The sequence below is a fragment of the Anser cygnoides genome, chromosome 4 (genome assembly GCF_040182565.1).
Source record: "Anser cygnoides isolate HZ-2024a breed goose chromosome 4, Taihu_goose_T2T_genome, whole genome shotgun sequence".
Classification (NCBI taxonomy): Eukaryota; Metazoa; Chordata; class Aves; order Anseriformes; family Anatidae; genus Anser; species Anser cygnoides.
In genome coordinates this window covers 1,966,324-1,986,635 of record NC_089876.1, presented here as the reverse complement: position 1 = coordinate 1,986,635, position 20,312 = coordinate 1,966,324, and the positions used below count along the sequence as shown (strand labels likewise).

Below are 20,312 nucleotides of genomic sequence, written 5' to 3'. Positions count from 1 at the left end.
ACATTTTTTTTTTTAATGTGACTGCTTGAACTTAAAAAAGATGAGACAACTTTTTACTACAGAATCTCAGCTGAAGATGATTTCTCACGCAAAGCACACCAACACTTTCGGTCCATCCACAAAAAATAAACCAGGCTGGGTTGTCACCTACATGCGTTTGGGCCTTCCCTCTAAATCCCAATTACCAGGCATCCAAACTTCCAGGGAACGGCACATTTCCACCCCTACCAAGTCTGGGAAGACACAGAGCTGAACCTCTCCTACCTCTAAAGTGTTTGCCCCGGGGACCTTTTAATTTTTTTAATTATTTTTTTTTATTTTTATTTTTCCTTTAAAATACATCGCTTGCTCAAATGCACGCGTTTAAACTAAAGAACATCTCTGGGGCAACGCCTCTGCATCTTCTCCAGCTGCAGCTACACAAACCTCAACTCCATGCAGCAATCTCACAATTTTTAGCTTTTGGAAGGAGGACAGTTGCCAAAATTTGGCACCGTTCTTCCACGCAGCAGCACCACCAAACCCAAAAACATGCAGCTTTCCTTTGCCCGGAGCAGCCGCGGGTGTGCAGCGTGGCACTGACAGCCCACAGCCACGTGGAGCACCCCTTGCTTCTGGGTAGGTCAGCACCCCAAAATTACCTGGAACAGCAAGAAAATTTTTGTCTGCGTTTAAACAAGCTTTAGCACTCAACGGAGAGATGTTGATTCTTGTTGACGAGGACTTGCCTTCCACGTCACTGCACCTTTAATGAAGATTTAAGCGAAAAAAGAAGCTTCTCTTGAAAGCGTCGCTGCAATGCTGATGAAGCTCCCCACCCTCAGAGACAACAGCTCTAAAATTAGAGATGACAGGAGCTCCGTGATCCACACGGACGGAACCAAGCCTCAGCCTGGCAGAAACCACTAGGTGAAGCAGTGGTCATAGTCTTTTGTGCAGCCTTACCCACGCCGAGCAGGGCAGCCCTTTTAGCCCCGAGGAGCTTGCCCTGCTGTCCTGGGGACACAGGCAGGGAGGAGCAGCTCTCCTACGCTTCTCCAAATTAATTCCCTGCACAAAAAGAAGAAAGGCTTTCCCTGGGCTTTGTGTCAAGACTAAAGGTAATAATTGTAGCCTGTATGCATATATTCAATCGCTGCATATATTCAATCGCTGTTGCATTCCCCTAGTTTTTATTGTTCGCTCTACACAAGTCATTAAAAGAAGTGGCACTGAAGTGTACGTGACAACAGCTCCGAATGCTAAATATTCCAGGAGCTATTTGGTAAATTAATTAAGGCCTGCTATTGAAAATTTGATTCTGCATCCTCAACAAAGGGCGACTTTATTAATCTAGCTGGAAATTAATAGCGTTAGGTAGGGGCCCCATACTGCGCTTAGAAAACTAATTCCCCCCAAAATAGGTACTGATTTTATTTAGCTGTGCTCCGCGTGGCTAATTGAGTGAGGGCTCCAGAGGACAGCAGAACGCACGAGCAATGACCGCATTCGAGATGCACACAACGAACAAAAGACTAAACGCCTGAACTGTGCCTGTTACTCTTCATGCTCCTCTTTAAAGTAACCTTCTTTAGCCTATGGTGAGCAAACCCTCTCCAAATCCTTTCGTTGTTTGTATACCTGCCAGCCACTTACATTAAAATCCTCTCTCTGTGCTCCAGCAGTTGCACTGCAGACTTCCCACAAACATGCCACAGGAACCACTTCACACGAGGAGAATCCTTCACCTCCCGAAGCCCACTGATTAACTTGCTTACAAAGATTTTTAAAAAAAAAAATTTTTTTTTTTAAAGTTGTCTGACAACCTAAAGAAAACATGACAATTTCATTAAATCTTACAGACAGAATCTGAATTTAACCCTTCTTCTTTATACTTTCAGCGCACACAGAGTGATGTATTTTGGTCACCGTGCCACAAGACAAATAACACTCAAAATATGCGAAAGCACTAACGAGTTATGATGCATTTAGGACAAACAGTAATATTCTAGAAGATCCCAAGCACAATTACACCCAGAACTACTTAGGTTCAATCACTCACCCAGGAGAGCAAGGAGCCAAAGCAGCACCGCTATTGCTAAAAGTACCTACATACACAGTGCAAAGACCCAAAGCTGTATCACAAATATTGATTCTTGGCGCTAATTAGAATGCATGTGATAAACATTTATCCTGCTTTTACCAGGCACGGAGACCTTAACGTATACAACACCACCACAAATCAATGCCAGAGCTGAGCCCGGAGTAGCGTGGTATGACCACAACGCTGCACACATCTCCTGTGATGCTCTGCGCCTTCCTCTGTCCTTGCCTGCCTCTTACCAGAGAGTCCAAAAGATGATTATTATGAGTCCAAACACGATTATTTTGCATTATGCACCTCCCTGATCCAAACAAGCAAAGTACCTTTTTTGTTTAGGCAAAAAGAAATTTAAAAATGACAAAAAAATCCAGAAACACTCGCTGTTGGTCCCCCACTCTACCAGTGCCCAGTTCTCATTTCCAGCTGTTTGACACCACTTCTTTTCAAAATGCCCACAAATCATTGATCTTTCTGCAAAACTACCAGGGGCTGGGATGGAAGAGGATTTGAATGTGAGGAAAAAAATGAAGCAGGACCACTGGGAAAGGAATATAAATAGTCAGGAGTTCTCCACTGAAACACGCTCTTCAGAAAACATCAATAGCACGACACCCAAGGTACCCCATGTGAAACAAACAGTTATCGTCAGTAACTGATGGATTTGTCCTGGAAGGCAAAACCCTGGAAAATCAGCCACCCAACAAGTCAAAAGCTCTACAAATCAAGGAGCAATCCTACTGTCCTAGCCTCAGGCTGCCCACCTGGCAGATGCTCACTGAAGCCATTTATCAGTTATCCGTACATTTATCCATTCCACTGCTGCTATTTAAATAGTTCAGCTGCGTATCTCCAAAAGAATCACATCCATCAAGAGCTATTGGGGTCTCACAAACCGTTAGTTACTCTGACACAAACAAGTCAGAGTTTTTCTGGGAAGATTTCATGAATTTGCACCTTTAAAACTTCCCTCAGAGAGAAAAAGCAGCTTTTTACACAACTGCGTACATCCACAGCCACACTTTTCCAAATTTTACACTCTAAAACCAGAGAGAATCACAAGCCAATCATGCTCGAGGTACCGAAGCACCAGGACCCCCAAGGAAAGCTTCCTCAACCCAAGCACTTCTCACGCTGCGGGATTTTTTTTTCCTGGTACCTCCCAACCCGATTTGTCTTCGCCCTGCAAACGCCCCAGCTCAGGGCTGGAGACCCACAGGCTTACCAGCGGGAGGTTCTCGTTCCTGCGTGCGTAAAGCCGTGCCACGTGTTTAGCATCGCTCTTTAGAGGAGCCTGACGTGACATTAGCAGAGCTCCGCGAGGGAAATAATCTCTCCTTTTCAAAGCCAGCCAAGTCACTCGGACCTCGTGCGTTAGCAGCTGGAGGGAAGCAAAGGGAACGTGCAAACGGCACTTTCTGTTTCATTATTTTGGTTTTAATCCTCATAGCAAAGAGCAATATTAAAGGAACGGTACAATGGAACAGATCTGCCAGATATTAGCACTGTGTGTACCAGGGCACATAACGAAGCAGTTGCAAGCGAAAAAAAAAAATAAGTCGGGATTGAGTAAATTAGTATAATCATCTCGGAGGGCTTCCACATCGCTAAATTCAAATGAAGAAAATGTAACCAGGTTTTTCTTCCTGCAATCCAAAAGTTAGCTTGTGCTGCTAAACACATAATGAGAAGGAAAGACGAAAATAAAGCTTACCAACCCCAGCCACCCCCACGCCCCACGGTGCCATTGACTTGCATGGCAGGAACGGCTCCTGCTTGGCATGCTTAACTGACGCCACGCTTTGTGGAAAGAAACGGGAAGGTTCCTCTGTTTTGGACCACTGGAAGTTTGAATATCCAGACTCGTGCCTGCTTACTTTATTCTGACCCACTGATCACCAAAAATACCCCAGTAGAAATATCCTACAACAGACCACAGCACAACAAAGATCTGAAGAGGCGTAGGAAACAGAACGCCCTAGATGAGCAATTTGAAGAAACGGATCTTCCCCAAACATCAGAAACACACTGTAACTTCTTCAAAATACTTTATTTCATCTCATTACTGCCTCCTAAAAATCAACGATACATGGCCAGGTTAATTCAGGATTAATCTGTGTGTCAGTTTCCTTACCCAGCTGAACATGCAGCTGCAAAGTCATCAACCCAGCAAGAGCAAGCAGTGGGGTTCAGGGGCAGCTCTTCCAGCATCAGCAAGTGTCTGCACCAAATTAAGGTGAACATACAACAGTGCTAGAGACAGAAACCACTCTGAACTTGCCTTTGTTACATTTCAAACTGTTAAATTCAGGACCTCCCTTCAGTTTTTCAGGAACATTCCTCATTTTGACACCATCTTCCAGAGCACTTGCCACTTTCCCCAGCATAGCTTTAGCTACTTATTTTCAAGGACTTGCCATTCACTGATCGTGCAATTAATTCATCAATGAAAATACTGAATAGGAATGAGCCAGGAAAAACATCAAGAACTGCAGTTGAAATGCCTTCCAAATGTGGTGCGTACTTCCTTAGCTTACCCCAAGATCGCAAACCCCACTGACAAGACACAGTCATAACACCATCACTTCTAGATCACTCACCCTTTCAAAGACTAACTCAACGGGTTTGAAATTGTTTCTCGACAAAAGTCACACTTGGACATTTTCTTAACTCATTTCCATTAGTTACAAACAGTTTGTTCTGAATTCTTGCCTTTTTGTGCTTTTATCACCTGCTGCTCGTGGTGAAACAAGCAAACAACACACAAACACAATTAATGAATAATTGGACAAGCAACATTTCATATTTCAGACAAACATGAATTCGACCATCTGTATACACAACTGTTTTTTGATTCAGATGCAGAAAAATCCCCACCCTAGAAACCCCAGGCACGTGTGCCGAATAATTGCACCCAGAGCATCTACAACTGAAATCCTTTCGCTGGAGGTTTCTTCACTGCTGCAAAACTTGCGCTGTGTACTAAGAGATCCTTGTTCACATTTATCCATTAGTTTACGTTCAAGTTTTATTTGGGAAGAGCCGTAAAGGCTCTAAGTTGTCACAGATCATACCTGATTCTAGCTTTCCACAGCTTTTTCCCTCGCCTGGGGAGCCTCAAGGAGGGAGGTGTGAGCACAGCACCAGACCCAGCCATGCCCGAGGATTAAAAAAATCGGTTTTGCCAGGACACGAAGAACACAGGGCACGCTGTGTCACGCCTGCCCTGCTCCTTCCACGGTGTAGTTATCAGCTGGTAACGGACAGTCAAGGAAAAGCAAAGCAGCTGCCATGCAAAAGCACTTCAAGGGCTGCACGCAGAGGCAGAACTCCGTGAATGCTACAGGAACACGGCTATTCCAGCGTAACCCAACAATTTGTCGTGGCTTTACAGTCCGTATCAAACCTGCTTCGTGTGTCAGAATACTAAGCATAAAGCAGTCTCGCTCCTCATTCAAATGCAGAATAGGTTTTTACATCAGAGTTGTTCTTGGCCAGAAGCCCGGCACCACAAGCTGTATGAAAATTGCCAGCGTTTCCGCGCAGCTACTGAAATCAACAGCAAGATTCCCACCGTCTGCAAATGAGCCGGTACTAGAGGTTCATCTGTGAGCATACCTGTAAGTAATGCGGATTTCGAGAATAGGATTCGAAGAATGTAACAATGATTTGGCGTTGTCAGGTATGATAAGGTACAGCCAAAACAGCTTGTGTTAGTTTCCTTGATAAGGACTGGTATGCCAGCAGTACTTCTCAGGCCCATGCCATTCCCTTCTGGCCTGAAGGCAACGTCAACCAGCACACATCTCCAATGCAAGGCAAAACTCACAACACAGTGAGCTGTCAGGGTGTGCCAAACGTGTTCCAGGGGGATAATCTGTGTATTTACACAATAGGCACTGACATTGCAACGGCTGCTAGCACAGCACTGTGAATCTTTTAAAAATAATAGTTCACAGGCAAGGTTATAACATCTTTATGGATTGTCCCAAAAGGACAGGGGCAAAATTAGTCACTTTCTGCCTATTTTTTCACCCAGTTTCCTACAAAAGTAAGGCTTCCAAGGCTGACAGCACGTGCTCTGTTCCCTGTTACACCTCAACCATGCACACTGTAAGGCACTCAAAGCTGATTGCTGTAAAGCACCTTGACGCCTGAAGCAGCAGCTTTATTTGTGTCATCAAAGCATAGCTGAGGTTGCAAGGGACCTCTGGACATCACAAGGTCCATCCTCCTGCTGAAAGCAGCACGGACTTCAAGGCCAGATCTGGACATGGTCAACTGAACCCAGCCTCCTCTGCCTCTCCTCACGCACCACATGCTCCAGCCCCGACTGTCCTGGAGGCCTCCAGGGAACTCAGGCGGCTCTGTTCACCTCTCCTGCAGTGGCAAAAAAGGTGACAGGACCTGGTGAGGTCAAGAAGAGGGAACACACAGGTGCCTCCAGCTGCTACTTACGCTTTACTTACTCTTTAACAGAGTCCAGCAAGCGGCAGGCCTGCATCACTGCTGAGAGCACACCACCAGCCCCTGTTCACCTTGGTGTCCGCCAGGTCCTCAGGTTCCTCTTTGAAGGATCTCCAGTATGGGGATTTTCCTTTTCAGTTAGAAAGACTCCACATTTTTCATTCCTCAAACACTCATGAGATTCCTCTTGGACTATTCCCCCAGCTCAGCCAGGTCCCCGAATGGCATCCACGTCCTCCAGCACATCATGCACTCCTCCAACTTGCTGTCATCCACAAACTCGATGTGAGTGTGCTCACCCCATCCACCTAGGTCATCAGTGGTGACATTACACAGCACCAGGCCAGGGACTGGCCTGAGGAACACCACCAGTTCGGGTCTGAAGAGCTAGCCAAGCTAACCGGTTAGTTGTTCCCCAGATTCCCCCTTCCTGCCCTTCTTGCGAGAGGGTAGCATCACCCTTTTTGCAGCTATCGCAGACATCTCCCAGTCATCGCAGCTCTTCAGAGACGACAGAGGCCAGTTTGTGCCATCAGCACCCACCCATCCCCATGGGCTTAGAGCCGGCTGGTTCCCCCAAGGGGTCACTGTCATGAGCCGCCCCTGCCCCAAGCACTGCCTCTCGCCCACAAGCCCTTTGACCAGGCACTGAAGCTAAAGAAGATTTACATGAAACTAGGATGTTATCCCACTTCTTTGGCACTGAACATGGACCACCCTATTAATTCAGAACTAATTAATTTTGGATTTACAGTTGCAAGAACACACTGAGTTCCTGACATCTGTTAACACCACTACAGACTCTTCAGCAATCTAACAGCGAATAATTAGAATGAACTTTCCTCCAAGCATCAAGCTCTTCTACATTTTGTCTTTATTTGAATTAAATAGAGTTTAAGCATCTACCTGAAGATTTCAGAACTGCTTGTTTCTCGTACAGTAGTTAATCCATCTTAGCGCCATTCCTGTGAAAAAAATCCCTTAATTGCTTACTATCCAAATTTTAACTCCAGCATGAACACTTAGCAGTGTTCCTGAATGCTTTTCAGTAATGAGGTCAACAACTTCTTTATACTCACTGCTTTGCATCAGTAAAAATGCCACGCATATCTCTGAGTTTTAGATTTTTTTGTAGATGATGCTTTCAAGAGCTGTAACCTGTATTCCATCATCTGTCATCTGAGCTTTAAGAAAATGCTCGTTCCTTTATCGCTTCCATACTAAATTACCATTGAAGTAAAAGGCACCATGTCAGATGTACCCTAATATGATGTTTCTACTTCAGTTAAAAAAGCAAAAAATAAGTATTTCTGACAATCAATGATGGACTTTACAGACCGTAGGCACTAACACACAGTGCGTAAGAGCAAGAACCACAACCTTGATCCTACTGGATCTCAGTTGCAACACGTATGTTTAACTAAACTGAGGATAAAAACTTTGCTTAAATCATCCTCACAATCAAAAACAAACTAAAACCAAACTGTTTTCACTGATAAAACAATAGCATAAACAGTAAAGAGTAGCGCTATGTTGGTGACAGAATTTTCTCTCATTCTTACAGTCCAATGCCAGCAGTTCCGTAACATCTTTAAATTAGCATAAACTGGCACTTCAGCAGGAAGATACAGTCCCAGTTTCTCTTCAGCAAGCAAAAACTTGGGGTAAGAGTTGTCTACATGTTTCTTAAGACAGTTTTGAATGCAGTTAACAGCCCACTGCCTAACTGCATTGATTTTTGTCTATCAGAACAGACAGCACTGACAAGAAGCAACCAGGACACAGCAGCACATTACTTCTTTTGATGTAGACTTCCTGATTTGTATGCCACTCACGAAATCACAGCCCTAGGAATTACACCTTACAATCATGGGTCTTCAACATTAGTCTCTCTCTGTCACTTGACAGTATAGGTAAAATAATCTCTTGCAACAAAAACATGCAATAAAGGTGTAAGAGCAACCATGCTGGGACAACCAGAAGATCCAGCTGCCCTCCTGCCTACCTGCACCTGCATCCCCTGGACCCACAACAGAGGTAGCGTTCTGATAACAGGCTTGGCTCGGCTCCATCTGGTATTCCCAGGCCTGAGCTCTGGTTGTCAGAGCAGCAATTAAACCTCAGAGCTAAACACACGCAGAGAAGGAAGCACTGGCCACCGTGAAACAACAAAACATGAAACCCAAAACGGATCAAACCGAACTGAGCTATGATGAATACCATGAAGACAAAATAAGAAGCAGGAGGCAAGTTCACTGGTCTGTACCGTCACATACAACCGAGTACCACAAATTTAACTATGAGACTTGTCCGTCTGTAAATCAGCATGCAGATGAACTTCATTCCTAATAAAATATATACAAAAACACACCATCGCACAAAAAACTTCTCTTCGGTTGTTTCCTGAAAACACACGGTGAAGGTCCTTCACCAAAAGGCTTTCAGACACCAAATTAAAACCACACCATCTGAACCCCTGTGTTCACGTGTTTGTTGGCGCTGGACTTGCTTTGGATGTGCCATACTTACTCATATGACCGCCTCCACTCTTTATTTTAGTTTCTATTAGTTTTTGTGATAGGATGGGAAGCTGTACCAATCCGTGGTTCTTCCCAAGGCACGCTGACGGTTGGACCAGGTGATCTTGGAGGTCTTTTCCAACCTTAACGATTCAGTCTGCAAAAATCGCTCTGACACCTACCACGGGTTGTCACTTGGTGGTGGCACCTCGGGGGTCCTTCAGAGCTCCAGGGTGAAGCTCTGGAGCGATCACCGTGAGATCCTTGCAGCTTTACGTTTGTGTTGAGCTTTTATACCTTTCCTAGTACACGTATCGGGACGTGACACCCACGAACATCTCCGGCCCCAAGCATCCAACGTCAGCTGCCCCAGCACCCAGCACAAAGCTGCCTCCCAACAGCCTGGGAAGCTGGGGACACGTGCAGGTGCCGCAAGCACTTTCTGCTTCTGCAAAGCACCGAGCAGACAGCGGGACGGGGAACCGCAGGCGCCACAAACGTGCAACACCACAGGCAGCTTCCCAAAGCTCCCACGAGGTGCAAGTTTAGGAAGATGCCGCTGGAGACGGTGGGACACGGCGGATCTCCAAAGCTCCCCCCTCGCACCCAGTGCTGCGGCACAAACACAGCAAAGTCCCCGAGCCCCCCTCCTCCAAGGGCAGCAGGGGAGAAGGATCAGGCCCCCCACAGCCCTCTAAGCCCAGGGGGAGGAGGAGAGGTGCCCTGCGGGGGCCGTGTCCCCCGTCCCCTCTGCGGGGCACGGCGAGCAGCCAGCCGCCCCCAGACCACCCCCGTCCCTCGCGGAGCACCACAAACACCACCGAAACCAGCCCAAATCCCCCCCCAGACCCCTTCTTCCCCTTCCCCACACCCCCCTACAGCCCGGTGCGGGTACTCACGGGGACCCTCTGCTCCTCCTCCTCCTCATCTTCCTCCTCCTCCTGCTGCCTCCGCTCTTCCTCCCGGCGCGGCCCCGCCGCCATGGCCGCCCCCCCCCCCCCTTAGCCCCGTCGCTAGGGACTCGCCCCCCCCCCCCTCCCCGCGCATGCGCGGCGGGCGGCGGTGACCGTTGGGAGGGCGCCATGGCGGTGCCCGGATGGGGGGGGGGAATGGGGGGAGTTGTGTCATGGCCGCCGTCGGGCCTGGGTGTCACTGAGCACCATCCCCTGTCGCTCCTGCCCTCCCTTGGGGTGGCACGGAGGAAAGCAGAGCCTCACGTTTCACCTAACGCAGCCACAGTGCTGTCGCTGCTGGTGCCCAGCGTGATACGTGATGTTTCTGCTGCTTTAGTAAAGGAGGAATGTCCCCACAAAAGCAGGGTGCTGTGCTTGCTCGGCTTACCCTTCCTCTAAAGCATCAGGAGCAGCAAAAGCTGCGGGTCACTGAAGTGACACAGCGCTGACACACCTTCCTTCAGCGCCATGGAGGAGTCTGGGGGTCGCTGGCTGAAGCTTGGCAACCCTGCGTGCCACAGGCGATCCACGCGCAGAGCTCGGTTTAATCTTCATAAACTTACCGAGCTCCTTCTCGAAAGCAATTAAGCTTTTCTGGTGATGGGATAAGCAATACATCCAGCCGTCCGTTTGGATATAGATTCAGACTGTCCACCTCGCTGCGTATTAGACAATAAATAACTGTGCCAGTTTTCGTTCCCTGCTAAGCAGAGGGAAGCTGAGATAGGCTGAAAAAATAAAGGCGCTCCTGTGACACTTTCTGTCTCCCAAGTTATTTATTCTCCTCACAGCAGTTATCTGCCATGTATCCAGTGTAACATCTCCCAAAGGGCAGTATATGCTCGTTTTTGTCTCTGTTGATTCTGCAGCCAATTGGGCATTATTTTTCAGTACTGGATAAATCAGAGCAGTCAAATACATCAAGGAAAACATGCCTTAAAAGAATTAAAATGCTGACAAGAAAATGCAGCTTTATATCCGAACCCATCGCCTAATACAAACGAAATTAAATTTGCTGCTCTCAGCCCATCCTAGTCCTTGCTTATGCACATCCCCAAAATCATCGCCTAGTAATTTACAAGTGAAAACTAAGAAAAAAAAATCGTATAAGGGTGTGTGCCTGGGAAAACTGAATGAGGAAGATAAGAGGCAGCAACAAAAAAGTAAATACCTCTGCAGGAAGCAGACTCCGTTCTTGCTTTTACTGCGAAATACAAGGAATAGCCTGTTTGATTTCAGTGCCATTTTTCCCTAATTACAGTGGTACAGGGGGGAGCAGAATTTAGCCCGTACGTTGTAGTGCTAATAACAGTTCCAAATGTCATCTGTGAGAAAGCTTGCCATTTGCTTTTCTCAGCTGCAAATGACTGAAGGGCTTCTCTTGTCATACAATACAGAAATTCTGTCATACCCTTTATTTTTAGAAGAGCAATTCACAGGCAGAGAGGGGAGGAGGAAGGGTTTTCTGAATGTTTATCACTTACACATCATACAGGAAGCTGTTCAAATTCTTTATTAATTTTCTAACAATGTTCAGAGACTTACTCAGTCTGAGATGTAATATGCTAAAATCCTTTTCAATAAAATGTCACTTGAAATGAAAATCAGAGAGGAATTAAAAACAGGCCATCACTGTGGAAGATTATTAGAGAGCCAGGCCTGACCAGCCCTGCCTGGCTTGGCTTTCCCCAAAACTACGTAAATTCCAAGGGCTTTTAAAGGTGAAATGTATTAAAACACAGCAATTAAATAATGTGCTATTTCCAAAGCAGAATATAAAACATAGGTGTCCCTTGTAACTGCAGATACCTTGCAAAAAGAAATATTTAAAAATCAGGTCCTGACTTGTGCTAGTGATGTTAATTACAAAGCTTTTGGCATAGGGATTGTTTCTATCTCATGCAAAAGCACCCAAGCAGATGGGGACTCTACATGTGGCCTTAGTGAAAATGTTTAATAAAAACAGGTACATAGTGCTGTGAATGAATTATGACCTGTTAAATAAGAGTCTCTGTCCTTACTACAGCTGGTGATACCAGGCAACCTGAGATGATAGAGAGAAAAGTAATCTATGAATGGCTGTGATATCCTCAGCTACTGCGCCTTTTGACAGTCCTCTTGTCACACCGACAAAACAGGAAATTGTTTTTCAAGTATTTTGCCAAAGATCTAATTGAGTTTTCAGGCTGTAGAATTTGGATGCACTGAGGTATTTGGAAATTCAACATCACTGGGAGCCAGTCAACAGGATTCTTCAGCTGGACTAGAAAATCTCAGCTCTTTTAGTGTTTGTGAACACTTAACAGAGCTTGCCCTGCTCTGTCTTTTCCTGGTTTGTGATTTAAAAAATGCATTTGGTTTAGTCTTGGTTAAAAAAAATAAAAATAAAAACAATATAAATAAAAAAAAGTGAGGGAAAAGCAGGTAAGTGGTGAATGGCAACAGATAAAGTGTGTCAGTGGGCAGAAGGGTGGGCAGCAAAGAGAAAAAAGTGCTCGTGCTCAGGAAGACTTGATTAGGTAGGTGACACAATTAGTGAAAGGACAGTGGGAGTGCTCCGTTAAAAGAAAAGCTGCAATGTGTATGTATTAGTGCAAGCTAGGGAGTTCAAACTAGGGATGCAAGACATGAAACCAGGTATTAGGATAACAATAACAGTGAGTTAGAACTCACGACTAGAGCAGAGGCACCAAAGAATAAGTGCTGTTTGGGAAATAAGAAGATAAATGAATGGGAGGCTGTGCAACATGCCCGGGTTTACTAGACTGCAGATATAGCACAGGAGCTGGAACACACAGAAAAGAACTGGAGTAGGACAATGGGATTTTGAGGTTAAAAGGTTTTTCTCTTTGCTGTCTGCAGTAGTGCTAACTATCTGCCATGATTACTGAAATCCTGTTGGAGAAAGCCAGAGGGTTTATTAACCGATTCTGTCTAAGTTATATGGAGGGATAAACAGAATCTGGGCTTGGCTGCTGTCTTCCATCTCAAAAGAGCAAACCGGGATTAAACCAAGAGAGCTACTTAAGGACATGAAATGACCTGAGGAACTTGGGTGCCTGGGGTAGCTAACCATCCAAGTTAGGTGCTCTGGTAAGATGCCTGAAATTAGGTTAAACAGAGTCAAGCTCTGGGGACCTGAGCATGGAGAAAGCTTGAAACTTCTGTCAGTGATACATGACTTGTTTAAAATTTACATCCCATGTTAGAGGGGAAACTGCATCAAAAGTCTCTGGACCTGGGTGGAAAACAACCTCAGAGTGGATACTGTGAATAATCAGGGGCTCAGAAACAGGGATCAGGAAGATACATCACCAAGAAAGCTTTATCCAAGGGATGAGAAAGCTTAGGATGCAATTACGAGCATGAAAGGGTAAGCTGGGATAAGAACAGGAGCCCCAGCACCTTCCTCCCAAAGAGCGGGTGATGCTGAGCCCTGATTTCAAGCAAAAGGAGAATCTCATAGCCAACCTTTCCCCAGTGACCCAGAGCAGGCTGGTGTGCTGTTTATTGGCATCCCCTCCGACAACAGACAGTGCAACTCCAGCAACTATCACAGCCACAGATTGAGGACTTGTGTCTTGACTCACATGTTATGCAATCCTTCTCCTCACCAGGAAGCTCGAAAGAACCTATTAAATCTGCCCACACAGCGTCTCTAATGCCTGAGCTGAAAGTGTTAGAAAATTATGATAGATTTATGGAGCCCTTCTCCAGTTTTCAGACAAATTAGGGGAAAGTTCCTTCAGAAAAATGTTCGGCTAATTATGGATTTTCCAGCTGAGATAATGTTTGGAGGTCTAACTTTTTCTTTAATTAAATCAGAGGTTTACGACTGAACGCTTACATTTCTGGTAGGAGTCTGTAGGGAGTAGCCTCTGAATTGGTAAATCAGCTGCCTGAATAAACCACTTGTCAAGCTAAAATGTTACATTCCTTGAGTTACATGCTAAGTTTAAAAAAAAAAAAAAGTGAATTTAATGGAGATGAAAAACGGCAAACTGACAACGCTTGGAAACCGAAGTCTTCCTTTTACCTGCTGGGTTAGAATAGCACCTGCAGGACTTTCTGCCTGTGCCACCCCATCGGTGTGCTTCAGCTCCGGTGGCAGAGGCCCTTGGGATTGTTTGCACTCCATCACCCATTCAGACCTTGCTTTCTGCGTTGTCTAGGGCTGTCAAAAATACATCAACTTCTGCTAGTTGTCTTGGTGGCTTTCGGATGCTTCAAACCTGCTTGTGCCAGGCCTACCTGGTTCTTCAGACGAATCTCCCTGATAAACTGGCAGTAGCGTAAGGGCTCTGAGGCTGTGCTTGTGGAAGCTAAAGCATCTGTTTTGTGTTTGAAATGTGGAGAAGTCTAAAAGTTTTCAATCTGTCTTCAGTAGTGCACTCCCAAGTCCTTCTACCACGAGAATGCCATCATGCCTTGGCATCCAAGGTGTCTGAATTACAGGCCAAGGGTGAACAAAACACCTGAGTTTAAGTCCCTACATGGGGGTTTCTACATATGGATTGTGTTTAAAACCCTCTACAGTCAGTGACAATGCAGGACAGGATCCCATTGCCTAAATATAGGACCTAGTTCAACCTGAGGTCCTTGCACATCCCCGTGGAGCTGGTGGGGGAAGGCCCTCACCCGCCTGCAGGAGCGATTCTGGAGATGCAGTCAGCTACTGAGACGTGGGTACCTGCTGTAGGGTCAGCTGAATCACTCCTACACCTCACAAGGCTCAACCCTTGTTACTTATCCACATCCAGTGCCACCTGAGAAGTGGCAGAGTACCCAGGACGTCTGTGTGGGGCCCCGTAAATCTGACACCAGCCCTGTGGGAGACCTGTGCCCGTGTGGAAATGGACACGCGATACGCCGCTGGGCATCTCAAGTAGCGCTGGGTGCCTGTGTTGGGCAAGGGGCCTGATCCTCAGATTTTTAATGACTGTAAAGGGAGCTTAGACACCCAACTCAGATGCAGACATTCCTGTGTTCGCATGCTCCTGTCTGAGGAGCCCCAGCAACACTTGGTCGACTTGCACACTCCCAAGAGGAGCCACTCACTCACCCAACACTCTCCAGACACTTTTCCTCTGAAGGCCTTCTGAAGCAGCCTGCTCCTTTCAGCTCTGACTGTAAACCCACAGACAGATTTTCCCTGCCCTCCAGATGACCGCTATTGATGAATTCTCTTCCATGCTCAGCCCTCTCATCTCCAACCCCCCTCCACTCTTCCCTCTTTTCTACCTTTGCCTCTTTTTCCCTTCTTCCCCATTGCAGGGCTGCCCAGTTCTCTGCTCCTGCGCTCAGCTGCAGGCTGTTGGGGCGGAGAGGCAGCATGGCACTCATCTCAAGCTATATTCCTACAGGATCGGCTTCTAATCGGAGCTCAGGAGTGTCAGCTTCCTTTGTAGTCTGTGGGGAAAAATCATGCTCTTTTAGGGCATGAGTCAGCTGATCTGTTTTAAACATCTATTTTAGGATGAGATGAAGCGTGCCCTCAAAGTTTCTTTTCTTCTGTGTTGACTTTAAAGGGAGCCCAGGGTGTCTTGCTCAAATAGAGATATCTGTAGTATGAAAGCCTATCTTTGGTCTGATGAATCCTAACATTAAAGAGCAAGGGTGACTTCATTCATTAGATATTCATTATTTTGAGTGGATTCACTCAGTCTCAAGTTCTGCTACCTGGCTGATGCAGTATTAGACTCTTGCACTGATAACTCCTTAAAGTTTCTTATCTTCTCAGCTCTGCTTCTCAGAAGATCTTGCCTAATACTTCCATGAGTTTATGGACAAAATATAGTGTGACCCCCTCCCTACATCTGTGCTTCCCTGACCTCCGTCTGCCTTTCATTCTTCTCCTCCTTGGCCACCGATGCACGAGTTTCTTGATCTTCCACATTTGCTTTGAGTATCTCACGCTGTCTCCCAATCTCCTTTGCTCTCACTTTCATCCCTTCCCCTACTTGCCTCCTTACACCCTCATTCCTGACTACTTACTTCTGCTCACAGTACAATCACGCTTTAAGCCCTACCATCTACAAAACCTCCCGCTCCGAAGCCCATTTGCCACCTCCATTCCTGTCCCATCTTCCTTTCTCTCTCCACCTCAAAGCTCATTGAGCACACAGTTGCTGCCACAGAATCATAGAAACATTTAGGGCTGGAAGGGACTTTGGGAAGTCATTTAGCAGATCCAACTAGATCAAGTTGCTTAGGGCTTTGTCCAGGCAAGTTCTGAATACCTCCAAGGACAGAGATACCAAATTGATTTGGATTCTTCCAGTGTCCATCCTTTCAATACCTAAGATGTGCTCATTCCAGAGTCCCTCATGACTTCTGTAGGGTTAAATCTCAAAAACAATCTTTCATCCTCATCGTCCCTGAGCAGTTCCAGAAGTTACAGTGAACTTCTTCTTGAAGTCTTGTGTTTCTCTGGCATCCTCCTATTTCTCCAGTGGATGATTCAGTATGTACTTCAGAGAATTTCTCTCCTTGCTCTCAGGGTCTCTGCATAGGTCTCACAGGGCTCCATATGCTGCATATGACAGCCATCACCTTGACTTGGGTCTCCTCCCTGGACCCCTACTCAAGCTGTCTAAGTGTCTCTGACCCTTTCAACCTGAAGGCTCGGAGACGCAGACCCGCACCCAGCCATCTCACAGCCTAAATGCTGTGCTGTCCTCTCCTCTGGGCTTCACAGCCTGACCCCCCCTTACTTACTCAAGGGGTAGCTGCAAAACCAAACATTTTTTTCCAGTTGCCCTGTTTGCTGTGTCCTTCGGCTCTCTCCTCTCTGTTGCCTCCAACTCAAGCACTTGCTTCATTTTCAAGGTCCTTTCTACTTACTGCCAGGCATCCCTCATCTTTCATCGGCATCAGGGAGCCAGCTTTCTTTTTCTGTCATCAGGAGCCAGCCGGCACTACCTCTGTGCAGGTGTGCAACCTCCCTGCTGGTGTGCAACCTCTGTGCTGGTGTGCAACCTCCCTGCTGGTGTGCAACCTCCCTGCTGGTGTGCAACCTCCGTGCTGGTGTGCAACCTCTGTGCAGGTGTGCAACCTCTGTGCTGGTGTGCAACCTCTGTGCTGGTGTGCAACCTCCCTGCTGGTGTGCAACCTCCCTGCTGGTGTGCAACCTCCATGCTGGTGTGCAACCTCTGTGCAGGTGTGCAACCTCTGTGCTGGTGTGCAACCTCTGTGCTGGTGTGCAACCTCCCTGCTGGTGTGCATCATCCCTGCTGGTGTGCAACCTCCCTGCTGGTGTGCAACCTCCCTGCTGGTGTGCAGCCTCCATCCTGCTGTGCAACCACTCTGCCAGTGTGCAGACAAACACCTTCAAGCCCTTCCCCATGCCACTGCCCCCGTTTTGCTGCGATTCGTGCAGAAAGCTCTCTAGCAGACTAACTGGGGTGCTGAGCTGACTTCCCGTCATGCTGGCTGACATTGTATCATTGTTTTCTTGCTTTCCTCCATCTGTCTGTTTCCATCTGTTATATCTTGCCTTATCCTTAGACCGTAGCCTTTGAGAGGCAGACTGTCTTTTTGATTGCTGTGCTTGTGCAGCACATGGTACAGTGTGGCCCTGGTGTGTGAGCAGGGCTGAAAGGCAATTTAATGATAAATATACAATAAAATAACAGTAGCACGCTCACAGCAATGGGCACCCAGCCTTCGACTCTCTCGAGAAAGAAAAAAAGGCCTTAAATTTGTACAAGACTTTACCTCTGTTCCCCAAATCTTCTTCCTGGGTAATGGGAAACTACCTCCTTTTTAACTCTCTGATTGTCCTTAAATTACTTATAATTATCAGCCTCCAAAATAAGACTAATAACACGGAACTGTAGTTCATTTTCAGACTTGGCTAAGAAAAGGCTGTAAGCAGACTGAGCAATTTCAATTCAAAGCAAATTAAGGATTTAAATTTAGCATGGCAACCAAAATCCTACAAATCATAGACCATCGCCCCATGTTAAATGCACAATCATCTTCTTCTCATAGTCGGATGTTACACAGAATCCTTGTCATTTGGTTTCTGACCAGTCTAAAATCATCGTTGCGGTATTAGTCATGCAATGAACGTCTGGGAACTTACAATGCTTAACATTTTGTTTCCTTCTTACTTCATGGAAGGGTTTGGGTTATTTTTTTTTGAGTACTTTACTATTAAAGTACAGTATAATACTATTTTTGGACGGAAATCTTTAACATTAACAGAGTTTTTATGCTTTGCAAAAATAAGAGACCTACATGAGAAACTGTCTTATTTAAATGTTCATTCTTTGTTCTTCAATTTGATGTTGAGTAGCACAAGCAGTAAGTGATTTTGCTCTTAAACACATTAATGAACTTGATTATTTTAGGAATCCAAGCTGCTGAGCAAGTTACCTATTTTAGAATGTAAGGGCATCATAAATTAAACGTAGCAATTAAACGTGTAGCAAAAAGCAGGTAATGTAATGAGACGTTCTGACAGACGGGATGGTTGGGTGGGGGAAATAGTAGGAAAGCAACAGGCACAGGTATGTGTTTTAGTGGATCCAATTGTCCCAACTGGTCTTTCTCAGGACAGTTGAGAAGGAAACAGGATTTCCTAGAACAGAAATCAGGAACATGTTATGTTATCTGTAGATGTTTTCCAAAAAGGTTCTGATTTTTTTAGTTTTAGTATATACTCCAGAGACTTTTCTAATTCTAGATACCAAACCACTCCAAGGAAATCTAATAACAAAAAGGAATATTCCTGTCTTGTCGTTTGAAAACCTCCAGCCAGAAACAAAGGCCGGTTGTGCTAGGCGCTGGCCAAGTGCAGAAGGAAATGTTTGCTGTACAGGTGCACAGATGAAAGACTTAAGAAATAATTACCAAAGCTGCGTTATGGTGGGGACAGTCATCGTGTTGGCTTTTGGGAGCACTGTGGTGGGGATGGTCACCTCTTTGGGAGCTTTAGCTCTTGAGAAGCCCCATGAACCACTTCTCCATCACCGTCTTACTGGAAGGAGCTGCCCCAGAGCTTCCATCACGAGGGCAATTGTGAGATTTTCCTGGTCATCCTCCAAATTCTTCCCGCATCTCCTCCAGGAGGTGGGACATGCGTGTGCCGGAGTGCACAGACTTCGTGTGTCCCACCTCCTGTAAACCTTCCCTGGGGATACGCACTGATCTGTAGCGCTGGCTTTGGCCTCTGCCCTCGGGCACAGAGACTTTATGTGATGGTGCCATTAGCTCCCTAACATCCCAAGAAGGTAAGAGATAAAATTAGCTTTTGCCCCACAGCAGTTTGCCAGTTCCAACAAAGGACAATTACCGCTGGGGAACAATAAACATTTCCCAGTAGCAGGCTTCCTCTTCGCAGCCACTTGCTTTGCCAAAACTCCGAGCCTTGGTGCTGGAGGTGACAACCAGGTCTCACCTACCCTCGGTTCTCAATCATCCGGGCCCGCTTCAGCCCACTGATGGGTTCTGGTTGGTTTTACGACGTGCTCGCATCACTGCCTGCAAATAATCCGTGCCCCCACTGGTGCAGCACTCATCGTGGTGCCCATTTAACCAGTGCTGGGGCGGCCAGCCCGGAGCTGGGGGGTGATAAAAGAAATGGGAGGTGAAACAAAATGAAAGATGATCGATTAATAAGCATAATTCCACTGATAATTCCATCTGCCAGTCTAACAGCTCGCTCATAATGTTTTTTAATAATAACTTGTGCTTACATAACATCTCCTATATGTGGCTTTCCAAGCACTCTGCAAGTATTAATTAAAGCCCAAAACAGCCGCGCGAGGCAGGTGGGAATTCACGTTGAATACTGCTATCATCACTCCTTCATTCTGCAGACAGGGGAGCTGGCAGAGCTGGCCACGGGCTCCCAGCACTGCGGGCAAAATTGCATTTGCTCTGCACAAACCAGTTTCCCAGCACGGCTTCTCCCTCTGCAGCACGGCCAGAGCAAGGCCGGGTGCTCCGTCCCCTCCGCACCTCCCTGCAGGGGTTTATGGGAATGGATGGGATCCCCCAAGCCCCCTCTTTTCTGGGCTAAAAAAAAAAAAAAACAGATCCCTTGATCATTTCGGTGGCCCTACGCTGGACTCTTTCCAGTGCATTACTGTCTCTCTTAAAAAGCCAGGTTAAAAGCCAAGTCCTGTAAATTCTCACCTCCTCTCCTAGGGTTTCCTATGATGACTTAGAAATCATAACATGTAGTGTTATCTGGACCAATACTTTATTATTATTATCTCATTATAACTATTATTATTTTAGTTATTATTCCTGGTGTATTTATTTGGGTCCTGGCCACAGTCCAAC

At 46.3% G+C, this 20,312-nt stretch overlaps 1 protein-coding gene across 1 annotated transcript in view; it reads right to left on the bottom strand.

The window, feature by feature from the left end:
* LOC125179703 (uncharacterized) overlaps nt 1-10,092 on the bottom strand; it is a 33,201-nt gene extending 23,109 nt beyond the window's left edge. The window contains exon 1 of the mRNA XM_066997063.1: nt 9,966-10,092. Within this exon, the coding sequence (XP_066853164.1) occupies nt 9,966-10,049 (84 nt within the window). The 5' untranslated portion in view covers nt 10,050-10,092. The remainder of the gene's footprint in view (nt 1-9,965) is intronic.
* Nucleotides 10,093-20,312: the final 10,220 nt, after the last annotated feature.